This window comes from Phodopus roborovskii, unplaced genomic scaffold, assembly GCF_943737965.1.
Source record: "Phodopus roborovskii unplaced genomic scaffold, PHOROB, whole genome shotgun sequence".
Lineage (NCBI taxonomy): Eukaryota > Metazoa > Chordata > Mammalia > Rodentia > Cricetidae > Phodopus > Phodopus roborovskii.
Window position 1 is genome coordinate 46,961,412 of NW_026126511.1, and position 18,444 is coordinate 46,979,855.

Genomic DNA, 18,444 nt, shown 5'->3' on the forward strand with positions numbered 1-18,444 from the left:
TCTCTCTTTTGTTCTAAGACAGGGACTCACTGTGTAGTTCTGCCTGGCTTTGAACTCACAGACCTGCCTGCCTCTGCCTCTTGAGTGCTGGGTTAAAGGTGTATACCACCACAGACTTGATGGCCTGTCTTATGGGGCATGACCACATCTAGACAAGCCACACATTGCTTAGTAATGGGGTAATAACCTGAGATGGATCCTCAAGAGATGTTTTTGTACACCATACACAAAAGCAGATGCCATCTACTACACCCCTAGATGTGACAACAGACTGCTGGGCCTCTCTACACACCTGTCACTGTGCTAATCCTGCAGGCAACTGCTGACATGGCAGTCATGTGGCTAAGCATTGAAAAGGCAGAGGGAAAACACTAGACAGTGTGAGAACTTCTCAGTGCTGGGCTGGGGAGGTGCTCCACCAGTAAGGAGCCTGCTGTCTGTGTAAGCACAGGAATGCAAGCTTGATCTCCAGAACTCACCTAAAAAGTATTTGGAAGCTCAGAGCTGGGTAGGGAGAAATGGGTAGACCTAAGGGACTCACTAGCCACCAACTTGGTGAGTTCCAGGCCAGTGAGAAAGGCCTCAAAGAAGTATGTTCCCGAGGAATGGCACCCAGTACAGACATCTGGACAGACACACATTTTTAGTCCAGTTATAACCTTCAGATGTGGTCCATCTTGGACAGAACAACCTTATGTGGTTGTTGAATGGCCATTTCCCACAAGATGAAATGCCCCCTCACAGGAGGGGGCGGTGAGACAGCTCAGTGGGTAAAGGCACTTGCTGCCAAACCTGAGTTTTGTCCCCAGGATCCACATGGTGATTAGAAGCCCAAGTTGTCCTCTGGCCTCCATATAGTTTCTGTGGCACCCACCCAAAGTAAGTACATGTAACTTTTAAAAGTTTTTTTTTTTTTTTTAAACTAAAAGATTATTTCAAGACCCAGTTAAGTTCAAGAACCAAGAATCATAGTCCCTCTCTGCAAGGTGGCATAAGCAGTAAACGACGGCTGGGGAGGGCATTCTTTGCTGGAGCTGCCAACAAGCTGTTCTAAAGTTCCAGCAATGAAGATTTTGAGCCTTTTAGCCACACGCCACACTTGGGCAGGATTTAAGGTGGTACAGCTGTCTTGAAGCTACTCATGTATCTGGAAGTAACCCCATGAAGTCACTGTCCAGCAGGTGTCCCTTTAGACTGTACCTTGTCTGGGATGAATTGCTGGTCTCCTCGGGCCACCCAACAGTATAACCCACCCAATAGCCGTCCAGTGGGTCCAGTGACATCCCTGGATCTAGGATAGGACAGGTGAACATGTGGCTCCTACATTCATCAAGGAAACTAATATGGGCAAGTCACAGTGGCAGGTAGGGGAGCTCCAGGTCATGGAGATGATGTAGGCTAAGGGCTAAGAGAATGCTGGGAGCGCTTGATATGTTCCTAAGGTGTTAAGAAAGCTTGAGGGTTGGAGATCACTCTGTGACTAAGATGGAGTTCAGATCCAGCACCCATGTTAGGCAGCTGCTGCATACCTGCAACTCCAGCCTCAAGACCTAACATCTTCTTCTGGCCCCTGCAGGCACACACATACATAAACAATACAAATAAATCTTTAAAAAAAATCTTGAGGAGCTGAGAGACAGCTCAGAGGTTAAGGGTTCCAGCTGCTCCTTCAGAGGTCCTGAGTTCAATTCCCAGAAACCACATGGTAGCTCACAACCATGTATAATGAGATCTTGTGTCCTCTTCTGGCCTGCAGGCAAACATACAAACAGAATGCTGTATAGATAATAAATCTAAAAAGATAAATAAAAAATAAAAATAAATCTTATGCTGGGTGTGGCTGCACACTAATCCCAGCACTTGGGAAGCAGATGCAGGGACACCTCTTGTAAGGTTACCCTGGCCCACAAAGCATGTTCCAGGCCAGCCAGGGCTAAACATGAGACCCCAGTGACAGTCTTATTGCTAGCCAGTCACAGAGACGTCTATTGTTCTGATATTGAACCAAAGATCATATTCTGTTGAAATTCCACCCTCCAGAAGCAAGAGGGAGCAAGGTAAAAAACAGCCACTGCACACTCAAGGATGTCCCCTGGTGTGACTGGGTCCCAAAGACTCCAAGTGACACTGCACTGAGGACAGTGTGGGCAGGCAGGCAATGCCTCCAAGGACCCAGTCTTGTCAGGTTTCTGTCATGACAATGGCCCTGTACATAGCAGGTGGCATGCCTGAAGGGTACCAAGTTTCACCCAGCTGGAATCTTGTAAGTCAGGAAACCCTGTTTATGAAGGCAGGGCCAGGCAATAGGCCCTCTGAATACTGTGCTTGAGAAATTCACCCAGGTTTGGGTATGGAGCCACTTAGGGTGACCAAGAGGACATGCAAGGATGGCTCTTCTAGAAACCATACAGGAGTGCAAAAGGGGAGACTGAACAGGGGCCACCTTTAGCAGTAATGAAGGTATGAAATGAGGACAAGGGCCTGAAACAGCACAGCTCCACGTCTGAGCCAAAATACAGCTCTTGTGTTGCATGTGCTACAGGGCAATGGCCAAGATCTTGAGGAGATGCAAGAAAGGCAAAGAGAAAATGTGCTGGACATCACCACGGTTTTAGACACCTGAATTCCAAGGGCATCATTAAAAAGTACAAAGAGGCAGGAGAGATGGCTCAGCAGTTAGGAGTACTCGCTGCCCTTCTAAAGAACAAAGTTCATTTCCCAGGGGACCTGATGCCCTCTGCTGGCCTCTAGAGGCACTTGTACATAGACACATGCATATAAACACATAAGTATTAAGATTACTTATTCATGTGTCTTTATGGGGGTATGTGCACACATACATGCAGGTACTAGGTGTCAAATCCCTGAAGCTAGAATTACAAGTGGTTGTGAGCCCCTCAATATGGGTGCTGGGAACTGAATTCAGACCCTCGGAGAGATCATGGGCTCTTAATCAGAAACATCTCTCCAGGCCCTTAAAAAAAAAAAAAAAAAAAAAAAAAAAAAAACTCAATGAATAGGAGGAAAGTTTTTATAAGTAATTTATCTGACAGAGGAACTTTTATTTAGAATGCATAACAAACTCATAAAACTTCATAATGAGAGGACAGACAACCCAAGGGGCAAAGGTTTGGAAGTCTCTTAAAAGTAGATACACAGCAGACATGAGAAAAGATGTTCCGTTTCCAGCCGTCAGGGGTGGCAGCTACAGGTCAAATGAGACAAGCTGCTTTCTCACCAGGATAGCTAAGCTAGAGGGCAGACAGTGCTGGCAAGAATGTGTTACAACCCAGCCCTCATCTGCTGCTGGTGAGAGTAGAAAATGGTACGGCTCTATTAGAAACAGTTTGGCAAGTCCTCAAAGGGTTTAATATAATTATCATATGACCTGGAAAACAAACTCCAAGGTATACAACAGAGAAGGGGGGGAAAAAAAAAAAGACACGTCCACACAAAACTTGCACACAAATTTCATAGCAGCTGTACTCATAATAGCTTAAAAAAAGCTGCAACAAGTCAAATGTCCACCAACTTACAAACTAAACAGTACATTCACTGCACACCATGAAATCTTACAATGGAAAGCATCAGGTCAGGTACAAATTACAATAGGAATCTGTGTTTACAAAAGCACTGAAAGAAAACATTGTTAGTTGTGGGTTCAATAAAATTTTTCTAAAGGAGTCTAGATCACTGAAATTACTCTATTTCAAAAGAATTAAAGTGAAAATAAAAAGCTCATTGTAACAGTAACTTCAGAGAAAGTTCCTTGTGTAGAAACAGAAAGCACCACACCAAGGGCATTTCCTTTCAAACCTACTTGGATCCCAAAGTGCCCAAGCATCTGCCAACGCTATCCCTGTTCCCAGTTTGGCCTGCATTGTAGTGTTTCTTCTGAGGCCCCACTTGTCAGAGAAGCAATGCAAATGACCCATTTATAGCCAATTAGTGGGCGAGTGGCATGGTTTAAAACTTCAGGCTTATGTAATAAGGGGTGCAGGCTGAAAATGGGATGCCAAGTCCTAGGTCAGTAATGTGTCCCTGATTACAACAGTGCACCTGGGAAGATATTTCTCCTTACAATATTCCTCGGGGCTTGGTAGCTAGCAATTAGACTCCATCTACAAGCATGACTGAGAAAGAAAATGTGGAGGTAAACACAAAGGACAAATTGGGGTGAAACCTGGTAGAGAACAGAGCAAGAACAAGTGGACTGAAGCCAATGACGAGAGGGCAGAGGGACAGGACTCTCCCATCCCCATGGTTGTCAGACTGCAATCTGGAGCCTTTCAGTTCCTAACTGAAACAGCCCCTTCTCAGAACTTCTCCCATGATTTCCAAGACCACTAGTAACTCACAGACACGGAAACTAAGGCCCAGAGAGAGACAGAGAGGAGGAGCAAAAACAGGTCAATGTTTTTAAAGTGTTCTAGAAACTTTGGACAATTTCAAAGGATGAACGGACCCTGATTGGTCAACCAGGGTCAATTGCATGCCACCTAGAAGCTCTGACTCAGAATGAGGAGCAGGGCTTGGGTCCGTGCCCAGGCAGCATCAGCTATCTTCTCTTCTCCCTGCGTTCTGTTGCTTCTGCCTGTCACTGACTTGAAACTGGTCAATCCTTAGCCACTGCCAAAAGCCTTAGAGCGGCCTTTCCTGTGACATCCACTAACTCTGAGCTGTATGCCAGAGTACCCCACACCCTACACAGTTCCCACAGAGCAGGCCAGGGCCTTCCTGTCCTAACCATCACACAAACAGAGGAACTCCTGGGCCTTAGACCAACTGCCAAAAGTCACACCACCCAGTTAGGCCGGCCAATGCCTAGCTTGTCTTACTGTCTTACAAAACTACCCCTGGGGCTCCCCTGTGTGGCCTGATAGGGAAATAGAAATGACAAACTGACTCAACAAGAAGCATCTCTGATAGGCTGGCCTGATCATCTCTAAAAACAGTCACACCTACATTTATAGATGTACATTCTACAAGAAAACATCTTCATCAGCAATTCTAGAAGGACAAAGGAAATCAGAAAACCCACATCCCGAAAGTGCCATGACTCTAAATGGTGCCCAGGCTCACCAAGCATCTCTTGGATGGCTCTTGACTTTGGGGGCAGAAAAGCAACCAAAAATAAAGACAGAGGCACAAGAGGATGTGAAGTTACAGAAAAGACAGGATACAGGATGCTGAATGGTGTCAATAGTGGGCTACCAGAAGATGTTGGAACAAAACAGCCCAGTGTTCAGCAGACTCTGGCAGCTCAGATGTCCAGTTCTTCCTTGATGGAGACTCGCAGATGGCAGATGCGCAGAGGCTCTGGGGGACCATCACCCCGAGAGGTCCCCAGATAGAAGTAGGGCCTTACTTCCCCAAAGTGGGCATGGAAGGTATACAGGTGGCAGTGGCGCTCAGAGTCATAGAAGGACAGCTCACCCTCCTCACACTCCAGCTCCACACGCAGGCGGCGTGGCATGGCCTGGACCAGAGGGGCGGTGGCTGTGTCTGAAGTCATGCAGTGGTCTCCGTCCACACCCTGTGTACGGCATAGGTACCAGAAGCCCGAACGTGTGTCGTGATAGCAGCTATGTGAGTGGCCTTCACCACCTACATCTGCCTGAGCCTGTGCCTGTGCATGAGCCTGCACCCTCACCACACCTACTCGCCAGCTCGGCAGGCCACCCACATCTACCTCCCAAGAATGGGAGCCCTTCGAGAAAACCTGAGAACCCAGCAGGCAGGGTGCCGAGGAGAAACGCTCTGGATTCTCCACCTGCACTCGGTAGCCATGGTTGATGACACTTGTGAGGTCATCAGCCACTTTGAGCCAACCAGCAGCTGTATTGGGATCCAAGCTGAAGGGCACTGGAGACAGAGAGAGGGAGAAGGGAAAAGTCAGCAAATTGAACACCTTTCTTCTACCAGACTGCCCCAACACATGCAGGGAACTGCCCTGGGCTGCTGGGGTAGTATAGGTCAAACTTGACTCCTCCCACCCCCACCAAGGTATGTTAGGTCCCAAGCCCCAGTATCTCAGGATGTAACCTTATTTAGAAATGGATTAGAGATACACACACTAGGGAAAGAAATGTTGTGACCAACCAAGGCAGAAGTCAGTCACAAGCCAAGGACACCTAAGCAATGCCAGCAAATACCACAGATCTGAGGGGCATGGTTTTGCCAATTTCTTGGCAATGAGCTTTTTAGCCTCCAAAACTGTCATAATAGACATGACAGAGGACCACAAATTGGCTAAAAGACCAACACAGGCAAGTGACTAGAAGTAGGAAGGTTCACACACTCCCAGGACACCTAAGAGGATCAAGTAACACTCCCCTGGGCCACTGCCATTTGTAGGCATGAAACCAGGGCTCGCTGGCAGGAAAGAGTCAGAATGACCTTGGAGTTTTCCAACATGAATGTTAAAGTTACGAATATAGAAAGGAGTGTTAGCATCTCTCAAGAGTGGCAGAAGAGGGCAGATCAGGGGCCTTGGGCATGCCTGGAAAAGGCTGCAGGGAGAAGAGCTGAAAAGCTTGGCCGGTTCTCTGCAGCACAGGATGGTCTCCATTTGCCTGGAGCACCTTGCTGCATGTCCTTACCAGATTCCACAGATCCAAGCATCTTCTTCCAGACACGGTACTGCAGGGAGTCCAGATACTTGCATGCATCCATAAGCAAGCCAGGCTGGAGAGGAGCTGGCTCCACAGTGCAAAAGAGCCTGGAAAAGAAAGGCTGGGCATCAGCTGGAGCTGGAGCCAGGCAGGCATGCCTGGCCAAGTCTACTACAAACAAAACAAGACTGCTTCCCATGCCTCACATCTAAGCTTTGTGGTCATCTGTCCCAAGGCAAACCTGGATTGAGCAAGGAGCCCACTAGGCAGCCATAACCCCTCAGCAGGAAGGCTCAATCCTGAACAACTGGGAGACACAATGGGAGGTTCTCCTATCTAGCTGCCATCCTCATGGATAGAAATCACACTTAAGCCATCTGCCCACTCCTGAGAGATCTTGACAGTACTTGAATCCAAAAGAGCCAGTGTTGACTGGCCTTCACCTGAGAGCTTGCAAAGAGATGGGAAATCATCACAGCCCAGAGTGCTCATTCCCATCTTCAGACAGGACACAACACTTCCTTATCCACTCTGGAGAGCCCAACCAGCATCCACCCACAACAATGTATGCCAAGGCTCTCAGAAGAAGCCAGCCAGCCAAAATCCAGGCCTGCTGAAAACTGAGAAACACAAGTCATATGCTTGTTTCTGTAAATCCCTGTGGAGATCAGCGACCCTCTATGTTCCGAAACAACTCTCTGCCTCCATGCCAACCAGAACTGGAATGCCTTTAAAGAGCTCCCCTTGGCTGGCCTCTACCATTCCCTCTGGATCCTACCCAACTGGATACAATAGCTGCCTGGCCCGTCAGGCACTGGACAGGCAGCCCTGGCTTTCTGTCTGCCCACCCCCACCCTCCATCAGGCTTGACAACTTACCGGCGTTTTCGGCTCTTGTGTTTCTGGAAAGAAAGAAAAAAGCACAGTCACAGAGTAAGAAAATGCAGGAAATTTCTGATGTGACTCCTTCTCCAGTACCATGTCTACTGCCCATCCTGGCAATGAACTAATCCCCTGAACTGTAAGCCAGCCCCAATTAAATGTTTCCCTTTATAAGAACTGATGTGGTCATGGTGCCTCTTCACAGCCATAGAAACCCTAAGACACCTGTCTACAATAAATAAAAATGTAATACATTTTTTAAAGTTTAAATTATTACACAATTTAAAAGACCACTTATTGAGGGTGGGGAGAGAGAAACCACCAACCAACAAAAAAAGAAACAAGATTTATTTAGTAGAGTGGTGGTGGTGGCGGGAATCCTTTCAGAGGTGCCGAGCCACTGCTTTGGCACAAGGAGGTTCTCGCAGCACCACAGGAAGCCTGTTGAACAGGATGGCAGTCTGAGCTGCTGGTCCCTGACCTGTTCCTACCCTCGGTTCAGATCCAGAGCCTCTTACCATGAGGAAGGTCATGTCATCTTCCTTCATCTCCATCTGCAGACGCTCAATCTCTCGAGCCAGGGCTTCAGTCTGTTCTGCCAGCTGTTTCATCTTCTCCTCAGCCAGCAGGTGCTTCTTTCTGCTCTCTTCCTTCATGGCATCCAAGGTGGCCTGTTCCTCCACCCTCAGGAAATCTCGGAGCTTGTCAAACTCATCCCGAATGCGGCCTTCCAGCCAAGTCGTCTGCACCTGCAGCAGAGCAGGAAGAAGCCCTCAAGTTTAGGAGCCAAGGTTTGGGCTGCCCCTGGCTGGTGACTATTTTCAGCAAAGCAACTCAAGGTTCTAGGTGTGACATGAGGAACCCCTAGAGATAAAGATCAGGGAACCTCTATAGGTCCAGAGTTAAAGGAGGGCTCGAATAGCTATTTGGTATAATTGTGGCAAGTATTTAGTACATCGAGCTTCAAAGGCTCACAGAAAGAATATAACTGAGTGTGTAAAACATAACTTTTTGTTTTTGAGGCTCACTACATAGAGCAGGTTATCCTCAAACTTACAAACATCCACCTGCCTCTGCCTCCTCAGTGCTGGGATTAAACATCTCATCTGAAGAACTGCCTAGATGAGATGGGCTTATGGGCACATCTGTGGGGGACTCTAGGTTGTTAATAATGTAGGAAAACCCAGCCTACTATGAGAGGACATGCTCTAAGCAGGTGGTCCTGAAGTCTGTAAGAAAGCTAGCTCTAAGCTGGCCTGTTAGCAAGCAAGCCAACAGCATCCTCCACAGTTCCTGCTGTGCTTCTTGGTTTTAGGGCAAGACAATCTTCAGATTCAGGGGGAAGGGCCACCACTGGGCAGTTTAGGTACAAGAATGGCACAGCTGATATGGTTTACCAAAGCAAGCTCCAGTCCTTGGAGAGTTGAGGTAGGTGGGAAGCTGGACAGGCATAGCGCATTTTGAAGATGGGACAGGATAGCCGGGACGTACATACGGGACTGGAAGGTATCACATGATCTAATGAGCCCAGGTCAGCACTGGTAATATGTGACACCTACAGAGGTTATCATTAACTCATAGCGAAGATGATGAAGATGGCTTCTTGATGCACTCCTATGGCTGCTGGCCTGACCATGTCCTTAGTCAGAGTGTCAGAGTGGCCCCACTGGTATCCAAGGACACGGAATGAAGCCTCAGTGGGGACCCATTCTGAGGCAGCCAAGCCAGGGGCTCCTCTTTCCTCACCTCTCAATAGCCTGGATGCTCCCTCCTGCGCCAGCACTCACTCACCTCATTGTGCTTGGCGATGGCCTCATAGGTACGCCGCAGGGCCCAAAAGGCCTTGGCTTTCTCTCGAAGCACATGCTCCATGTTCTTACACTTGGCCTGATGTGGGAATACAGAGACACGTTAGCACTAGAGGCCAGGCATACCTGTTCACAGATGGAGTTCCGCTGTGGAGTCCAACCTCAAGCCAGAAAAGTCAATGTGCTCCAAAAGCTGTAGGCACATGTGGAAGCTGGATACAGCTCCAACCCTGAACCGCACGTGTCCTGCCTCAGTCTCAGTCCTCTAACCCAGCACCGAAGAACAATGGTGCAGCTGGAAAGCAAGGTTCAGGGATTCCAGTCAGCCAGCTGCAGCCTATGGCTGCTCCTAGAACCACAGAGCTGTGGGGATACCATCAAGATGGCTTGGCCACTGGTTCTTTCAGGAATTCCCCACACTGGACTTATCTACAGCAAGTCTGAACAGGGTTGACAAAATAAATGGTTCCAGTCATTTCTCCAGAGGCAAAAATATTCAAGTGAGATCTTACCTGAACATGCCTCCATACACCACCTTTTCCTTTAATGCTGCTGGGACCACAGGAAATACTTTCATCAGCAAACTCATGTATGTTTCTATTTTTTTTCATTATCCGACACAAGGTCTTACTCCAGAGGCCAGGTTGGCTCACTAGGCAGCCAAACTGTTCTTTCTTAAACTCATGGTGATCCTTCTGCCAAGTGGTGGGGTCACAGGCATAAGCAATCACACCCAACAAGTTCTTTGTACTTAAAACATTTTAGGGATGGAGAAATGGCTCAGAGGTTAAGAACACTGGCTGATCTTCCAAAGTCCTGAGTTCAATTCCCAGCAACCACATGGTGGCTCACAACCATCTATAATGAGATCCCGTGCCCCTTCCTGGTGTACAGGCTTACATGCAGGCAGAACACTGTACGCATAAATTTTTTTTAAAAAAAATCTTAAAAAAAAAAAAATGGTACATGTGTGTCCACATGCACTTGAAGCCTGGAGAGGTATGCTAGGTAGGTATCTCACTCAATCACTCCCCACTATTATCTGTCATTTTTCTTTATTTTTGAGATAGTAAAATTAACATTTTCCTACCTTTTCCTCTCTCTAAACCTTCATTTGCTTTCAATTTCATAGCTTTTTAAAAATTTTCATCACATGAATATATTTATATACACATATTCCTAAATACTAACTGCTCAGTCTGTAGTGTTACTTGTGTATGTGTTTTTCATTGCAGAACATTGGGTACAGTGTGCTCTTCCCTGGAGAAGACTATGTTGCCTGTAGTTCTCTGTGTAGGGTTGAGGCTTAGTGGTCCTTCCCCTATCCATTTTGGAGCATCCATTGGTGTGAACACATGTGCCTGTTCGGCCCATGTTTAGGCAGTCATGTTGGTGAGATTTTATTACCAGGAGACACATGAAACTCCCTGACCATCTGGCTCTTCCTCAATGCCCAGTGTTCCCATCCATCCACAACCCCCCCCCTCCAGGCTAAAGTCCAGGTAATGTGATTATTCTGGGAATAATCGCATTACTCAACAAGCACTCAACAAGTACCCACTAACCCATCTCTCTAGCATCCTGTTTAATATTTAAAAATAAAACCACTTTACACACACACACATTTAAGGAAGGCACTTAAACACCTGTCTAGTGCCAATGCTTTCTTTTTAAAGATTTTTATTTTACATGTGTGAGTGCTTTGCCTGCATGTATGCCTGGTACCCATAGATCAGAGAGAAGGTCAGATCCCTTGGAACCAGTTACAGACTGCTGTGAGATACCATGTAGGTACTGGAAACCAGAATTCAGGCCCTCTGCAAGAGCAGAGGAACTGGGATTTAAAGACTGGATCTGCCCGGCAGCAGTAATAAAAAAGCTAACACACATGGCCTTCATTACTTCCACAGGGCTGTGGCTCACACTTGTAAGGCCAGCACTAGATCCCTGGAGTTCAAGGGCCTATAAATGTAGCTGAATCAAGGAGTTACAGAACCATGAGAGGCCTGGTCTTAAAATGTAAAGGTAGAGAGAGATCTAGGAAAGGTTGTCACCTACCCTCCACCCCCCATTTACACACAAAAGAGAAGTGTACTCTATCCAAACCTGAGGACTTTCTAAGGTCCCTTGAGCACTCAGGTTCTTTCTTGAGCCCTGGTTGATCAGCTATGACATGTTCTAAATCTTGTTAGCCCTTCCATCAGGTCCCACTGTGTATAGGACAGAGTCCAGGCTTGTTAACATCCCCCTCGGTGTCTTATGAATTGATCTGCTCAGCAGCAGTAATAAAAAACACCATCACACAGGGCCTTTATTACTTCTCTAGGGCTATGGCCCACAAAACTAACAGAACAACAAAAGAGAAGAACCCTTCATTTTGCTCAGTTTCAGGAGTGTCAGTTAGGTCCATCACAGGTGTTGGGGGTGGCAGAGCAGAGGTGGCCAACAAACAGAAAAAGTGGGTACAAGATACAGCCCCCAAGGACACACTCCACAAACTGCCTTCCTCCAACTGGGCCCCACCTCCTAACTTACCACCTACTAATGAGGCCATCAAACTGTGAAAGAACTCCCTCACTGATAGGGCCAGGGTCTCGTTCTTGGAACACATTCAGATACTCAAGGAGTTGTACTTTACTGTCACAGGCGGATTAACCATCACACAGCTTCAGGGTTTCTGTGGACATTAAGTTCTGTTAATACTTAAGAGGATCTAACACAGAGTAAAGTAAGTCCTCAAAGATTATTGCTGCTGGATTAGCACATGGTAGCCAAAGGGATCTTTCTAAACACCCACCTCTGGGGGTCCCTAAGGCCACGGGCCATGCTTAGTCTGGCAATCTCTCCACTCTTACCTTGTGGTAGGTCTTCCCATGCTACTTGCTCCCTCACCCCACACCCATACCCAACCACACAGAACCATGCTCATCTACCAACTGCCTCACCCACTCCTCTGAAATGTCAACTTCCAGAAACAGAGTGTTCTAGTTTGCTTTCTGTTACCATGACGACCAAAAGTAACAGGGAAGAGTTTATTCCGGTTTATACTTCAGATCACACTCCATCACCCAGAGATGTCAGGACAGGAAATCAAGAACTAACGCAGAAATTGTGGAAGTCATGGAGGTATGTTGCTTTCCAAGTCACTCCACCTAGGCTCTCCCACACTAATCATCAATCCCTTCTGGACAATCCCTCAACTGAAATTCCCTCGAACAACCCTATGCTATATCATGAAATTAACTAGGACAGAGAAGCTGTCTTACAGACCTAAGCAGCCATAACACCTGGAACAGAGTGTGGCATATACAGGGTTCACGGTGTTTACTTCACAAATGAATACATGAAAGGGCTGTGTAGCACACAGCTTGTACTCTCCTCCGGGATCTTTCAGACTAGCCCACTCCTGCCCTTAGACTCAGGCTGAACTCACTGGCCCCTCATCACATTCTAACACGAAGGACAAGACTTGGGCCTCCTGGCTTCACCTGGCGTCTAATGCTCTCTCTTAGGACCTTCTACATGCTATAACATCTGCTTACAAATATTTCCCCTAGACCCCTTCACCTGGTTAATGCCTCTACATCCTTCAGATATTTGCGATAAGCTCCGAGAGTGGGAATATTTACACTGATCTTGTCTCCTCAGTGTCCCTGAGACCTCCCTGTACAAGAACAAAAGGCTGCCTCCAGGCCCTCATTCCCTGTCCCCTGGCTTTGGTTGAGGCTTCACCCCCACTCGTTCTGGGGACACCACCCATTGGAAACTGTAACTCTGCCAGCCCCAGGGAATGCAAATCAGGACCCAAGTCTCCAGACTGCCCACTTCAGCTATGCCAAATAGAGAGCGAGTATTTCTACTGGTGGAAGTGGGAACAGGAGTGGTATGGGCCTCAGCTGAACAAATGCCTGGAGCAACACACATGTAGCTGGAGTCTGTCTGACCCCCTCCAGTAGGGGTCAGTAAGGAACTGCAACCAGCCGTGCTGATTCTCAATAAAGATATCTCACAAGGGTGGCAAGGGTGTCTGAAGATCAAGCACCCTGGGCTCTTGCAATGCCTCCCCTTCACTAGTTAGGCTTCCTGGCAGCTAACCTGGGCCCTCCCAACTGCAGGTCTGACCCATGTACTAGTAGCTGGGGAAACAAATTTACTGGTTTCAGTCCATTAGTAGCTATAAAACATAGAAGTTACAAGACACTGCTAGAGTAATATGGACATCTCAGAAACTCCTCTAAAAAGTTGTTAAGTCAGTATAAATGCTTTGGCAAGCAATGGAGCATGCATTTCTCAGCGATTAGGTCAAATGTTTTCGAAAATGGCTGACCTTATTTGTTTTTTTCTTTTCTGTTTTAGAACAAAGCCCAGTCACAGGCCTGTAATCTCAGCCACTCACAAGGCTGAGGCAAGCAGAGAGCAAGTTCAAGGCCAGCCTGGCTAATTTAAGAGCTTGGCTCAAAACCAAAACTAGGCTGGGGGTGCAGCTGCGTGGAGGAAAGTACTTGCCTGGAATGTATGAGGCCCGAGCTTGATCTCCCGCAGCACCGACACCCACCCTTCCCCATGCTAGTTTTGCTATGTCAACTGCTCTTGGTCTAATTATAGCCACCTGGAACTCCAGATATTTGGACGCTAAAAGAGTAATCGGAGTAAGGCAGCGAGCGGGCCAGCGCCACAGGCCTGTCCTATGGCTCTGAAACCCGTGGGGGCCCACTTGCCTGGGGAAATCTCAAGGCCTCAGAACTCGAGCGAGCTAGGGCCTGGCCTCCACTTCTAAACTGGTCATACCAAGCCCGAATGTCTGAGGGTGGAAGCATTCCGGCATTGTCCGGAGGGGCCTGGACCGAGGACAAGAAGGTGGCTGGGCCCGGGGGAGGGGGAGGCCCTGGATGGGGGTGGCGAGATGCTCACCCGGAAGTCCTGAGCAGTGTCCTTAATGGGCTGCACGCGGTGCTCCTGGTGTCGGGGGTCGGCCTGGCAGGCGCAGCACAGCAGCTCTTTGTCCTCCAGGCAGAAGAGCGTAAGAGGGGCGCGGTGCGCTCGGCAGGGGCGCGGGGATCGGCGACCGGTCCAGCGCGCGCCCTCGGCCTCCTCCCGCAGCAGGGTCTCCACCAGGTTGTTGAGCGTGTGGTTGGTGCGCAGCTCCCCGGGAGCCGCTCGTTCCTTGCACACCGGGCATGAGGGCGTCGTCTGCACCTCCCAGCAGCTGCTCACACACCGGCGGCAGAAGTTGTGGCCGCAGCGCAGCGTCACCGCGTCATGGAACGGATCGTAGCATACAGCGCACAGCAGCTCCTCTTTGAAGGAGCGCGAAGGCCCCGGAGACACAGAAGGGCCCGGCTCCATCGCAGCAGCAGCAGCCGCCGCCGCAGCAGCAGCAGCCGCCGTTGTGGTCACCACCGAAGCCGCCTTCATGCTTAGCCGCGGGCGTTGTCCCTGAGCCACAAAGCAGACAACAACTGCAGCTCCAACCTATAGCGAATGCGTTTTGAGGGAACGGACCCACCCACTTCCTGTCTGTGCGGGTCTCCCGGAAGAGGTGTGGCCCGCGGTCTGGGCTCGCTCCCGGGCAATCCACGTAGGTGCTGCGCGGAAGGATCTTGTTCCTAACCGCACTGCGACGCTTTCGTTGTGGAATGGAAAATGAAGCCGAGGGCAGCCATCCTTAAATAATTCCCAGAGTCTCAGACTCCCAGTATAAATGGAAGTGGACGTTCGTGTTTTACCTCCTGGCTGGGTCCTGGAGTACTGGGGATGGTTTCTCAAAACCCTCACATAGGTCGTTCACTGACTTTGGTCGGGCTTACTGCAGTCTCAAGGTGGCGCTAAGACCTGACAAATTGCGATCCCAGGCTTGTAGTTGGATAAATGAGTTGCGTAAGCAAAATGGTGATCTCGGTGAAAAGAGCGAGTGAGAGGGATAAACATGGAAGCTTGCTCGCTCCTGGCACTAGGCAGATCTCCATTAAAGCCAGGATGAGAAAGTCGTGCTGAACATGCTTGGAATCTCAGCACTTGGGAGGCTGGAGCAGGACAAGGAGCTCGAGGCCAGTCTGGGTTACAAAGGGACATTTTTTTTTTTTTTTTTTTTTTAATCCATGCTGGATTCTTGCCAAGAATGGCAGCTGAACGGCCTAACGCCGTTCCTGTTTCAGCGTGATTCTTTAGTAGCCTTCCGCTATGGACTATCTTTTCGCGGGATGAGCTGCCATTCCCGGCCTCTGTTGAAAGATGACTCCTGTGTGTAGTAGTGTCCCGCCGCTTGTTTTGAGAAGAGAGACCCACTGCCTTTTTCTGACAGTCTTTTCGAGGGCGTTTCTAAACATCCTTGAGTAGCTGTGAGAGGGAGAAACATGTCGTCCCAGACCAAGGTCTGGCTGACTTATTCTTTCCTGTTCTCTCAACGGTTTCTCTCCTGTAGCGCGTTTCACACAGGAAACAGACCAAGTGAGAAATGTCGATAGCGTTAATTATCTCTGCTAGTGATTATGGTCCTTGCTGGGGCCCTAGACTCACATACAAGTAGGGTAAAGTGTCAGGTCCTTTACAGCCCTTACTCATATCTTTTCACACACTGCAATAGTCCTTACCTGCCGGGGTTGACACCATTAATCTGTATTGTCTTCAGAGGGTATCTGATGTGAACCCATAATGTTCTGTAGTCAGCCACTCACCTACGAGCTAGTTTCAGTTTGTTCCAGGCCTGTTCTGTCTCAATGCTAAACAAGTTATCACTTCCTATGGAATTTGTCATCCTTCCACCTTAGCCTCTGAGTGCTAAGATTATATATGACTTTTGTTTCCCAGGTAGTCCATCTCAACCTCCTCCTCCACCACCCACCACCACCCACCCCTGCTTGGGGGGGGGGTGACAGGGACCTACACTTTTATATTCACAGAATGGGGTGGTTCTCAAGCACACCGAAGTTTGAGAGCCACTGTTCGATAGCCACTCACCTACCAAGTTGTCAGAGGTTCAAAATTAACTGTAGAAGCAATACTTGAGAACACCAGAAATGCAGCTGATAGAAAGCCCTGCTCAACAAGCAACTCCCTGGGAAATCTTGTCTCATTTTCTTTCAATTATTTTATTATTTTGGGGCCAGGGGTCACACATGTGCCAAGCATTTGTGTAGTTCAGAGGACAACTTATGGGAGATGGTTCTCTCCTTCCACTACAAAGGCTTCAAGAATCAAACTCACCAGCCCTCGTTTTCTTTTTCAATTTATGTCCCTAAAGATACAGATTTTCATTTATTCATTTATTTTCTTATGGCTCATGATGATTTGTGGAATAATGTAATGGGAAGTTTTTTTTAAATCTTAATAACATCAAACAATTAAAAAAGTTTCTTCATTATTTTACTTCGTGCGTATTGGTGTTTTGCTTCCTGTATATCTGCGCACTGCACGCGTGCCTCGTGCCCAGAAGACAGCATCAGATCCCCTGGAACTAGAGTTACAGATGATTGTGAGGTGTCACGTGGGTGCTGAGAATCAAACTCAGGTCATCTGGAAGAGCACTTAGTGTTCTCAGCCAGTAAGCAATCTTCTCAGCCCCCAAAACATTACCTGGAACCAAAAGTAGTGACCTCTCATTACCCTAGGTGAGACTTAAATCCACAACCCCTGGCTTAGGAAGCTAGTGCTTTAACCATTAGGCCACTGGGGAAGAACCTCATTGTCATCCATAAAGTTATCCTCTCTATGAGTGCCAACATGTGGACCATTTGTATTACTCTCTATGACTTCCATTTGCCCTTATCTAGTTTTCTAGATCTCTCAGGAGTTCCACAAATCAAAACATAGACTAGAGAGTAAAAATTGTGTCTTGTGATACAGGCCTGAATTCACTGTAGACCAGGCTGGCCTGGAACTAACAGATACCCACCTGTCTCTACCCGCCAAGAGCTGGGGTTAAAAGCATGCACCGCCACATCAAGCTAACGGAGGTGACTCGGCTGCAACACAAAAGTGAACAGTGTAGGCTTTTGGGAACTATAAAGGGACCTGGTCCAAGCTATGGATGAGATGGGGTGTGATCTGGAGCATACTGGTTTACTTTCCTGCCTTCCTTTTTCTCCACTGTATTAGGAGAGATGGAACTGATTGCTTCAAGTTCCTACCAGGTCAGACACTCTGGAATTGTCTTATTCTTTGCATAATTTCAGGAACAGACTGGTTCATAGTAATCCTGAGATCAAGAAAAATAAGTCTTGCTAACCATAAACCAATCTGGCACCCATTTTGCCCATTGCTTTTGTTAGAGAGGGTATTATTCAGAGACGTTTACTGAGTTTCATGTCCCTCATTCCAGCTAAGCTACCAACATAGTCCCCCCTGTCTTCTGTCTTCTCCCAGTACACACATCAAGCCAGGCCCTGTGGCTTTTCAAACTTCTTGGCATCATGTAAAGTATATACTTTTTAAAATGTTACACTAGATAAACAATTAGTAGGAGCTGAGACAAGTGTTTGGGTCTCTCTCCTATTCCTACTGCTAGACCCCCAGACGAGATGGTTTATAAAGAACAGAGACAGGGGAGTCAAGAGAGGAGTGGCAGCCTTCTTGCTGCATCACCATGAGACAGAACATCACGGACGTAACATCACGGAGCCAGACAGGCAAGTGTGCCAACTCAGGTATCGCCTCCTCTTCTAAAGCCACTGATGCTGTTATGGGAGCTTGTGCTGGTTAATATTCGTCAACTTGACACAAGCTGGAGTCATTGGGAAAGAGGGGACCTGAGTGGAGAAAAGGTCTCCATGTGATTGTTCTGTGGGCAAGTCTGTGGGGGCACCTTATTGATTAGTGGCTGATGTGGGAGGGCCTTGTTCACTGTGGCTGTGTCACCTGGATTGTATAAGGAAGCAATCTGAGCAAGCTGTGAGGGAAAAACTCGTAAGCAGCACTCCTCCATGGAGTTTGCTTCAGTTCCTGTCCGGAGTTTTCCTGTCTGGCTTCCCTCAACAGTGACCCGGGATATGTAAGCCAAATAAATACTTTCCTCACCAGGTTGCTTTTGCTCATGTCTTTATCACAGGAATAGAAAGTAAACAAGGACAGGGCTCCACCCTCATGACCTCATCCTAAGAACCCCCTGAAAGCCTCATTTCAAAATAGCAGCATGAATTTAGGGTC

The 18,444-nt window shown here is 48.0% G+C and overlaps 1 protein-coding gene across 1 annotated transcript; it reads right to left on the reverse strand.

The window, feature by feature from the left end:
- Positions 1-3,013: 3,013 nt before the first annotated feature.
- On the reverse strand, positions 3,014-14,733 carry Trim35 (tripartite motif containing 35). The gene is made up of 6 exons (XM_051195481.1): positions 14,215-14,733; positions 9,287-9,382; positions 8,014-8,244; positions 7,493-7,515; positions 6,603-6,721; positions 3,014-5,865 (listed from the first exon to the last, which is right to left on the reverse strand). Exons 1-6 carry the CDS (start codon positions 14,716-14,718, stop codon positions 5,264-5,266), a joined length of 1,575 nt encoding a protein of 524 aa, XP_051051438.1. The 5' UTR covers positions 14,719-14,733; the 3' UTR covers positions 3,014-5,263.
- Between the last annotated feature and the right edge of the window lie 3,711 nt (positions 14,734-18,444).

Bases quoted from the DNA above. Each gene is read 5' to 3' on its own strand.
- Trim35 (XM_051195481.1), bottom strand. From the start codon at position 14,718: ATGAAGGCGGCTTCGGTGGTGACCACAACGGCGGCTGCTGCTGCTGCG. The intron at 7,516-8,013 runs GTAAGAGGCTCT...CTTTCTTTCCAG, and splicing joins ATGACATGACCTTCCTCATG to AAACACAAGAGCCGAAAACG. The intron at 6,722-7,492 runs GTAAGTTGTCAA...TTTCTTTTCCAG, and splicing joins CACAAGAGCCGAAAACGCCG to GCTCTTTTGCACTGTGGAGC.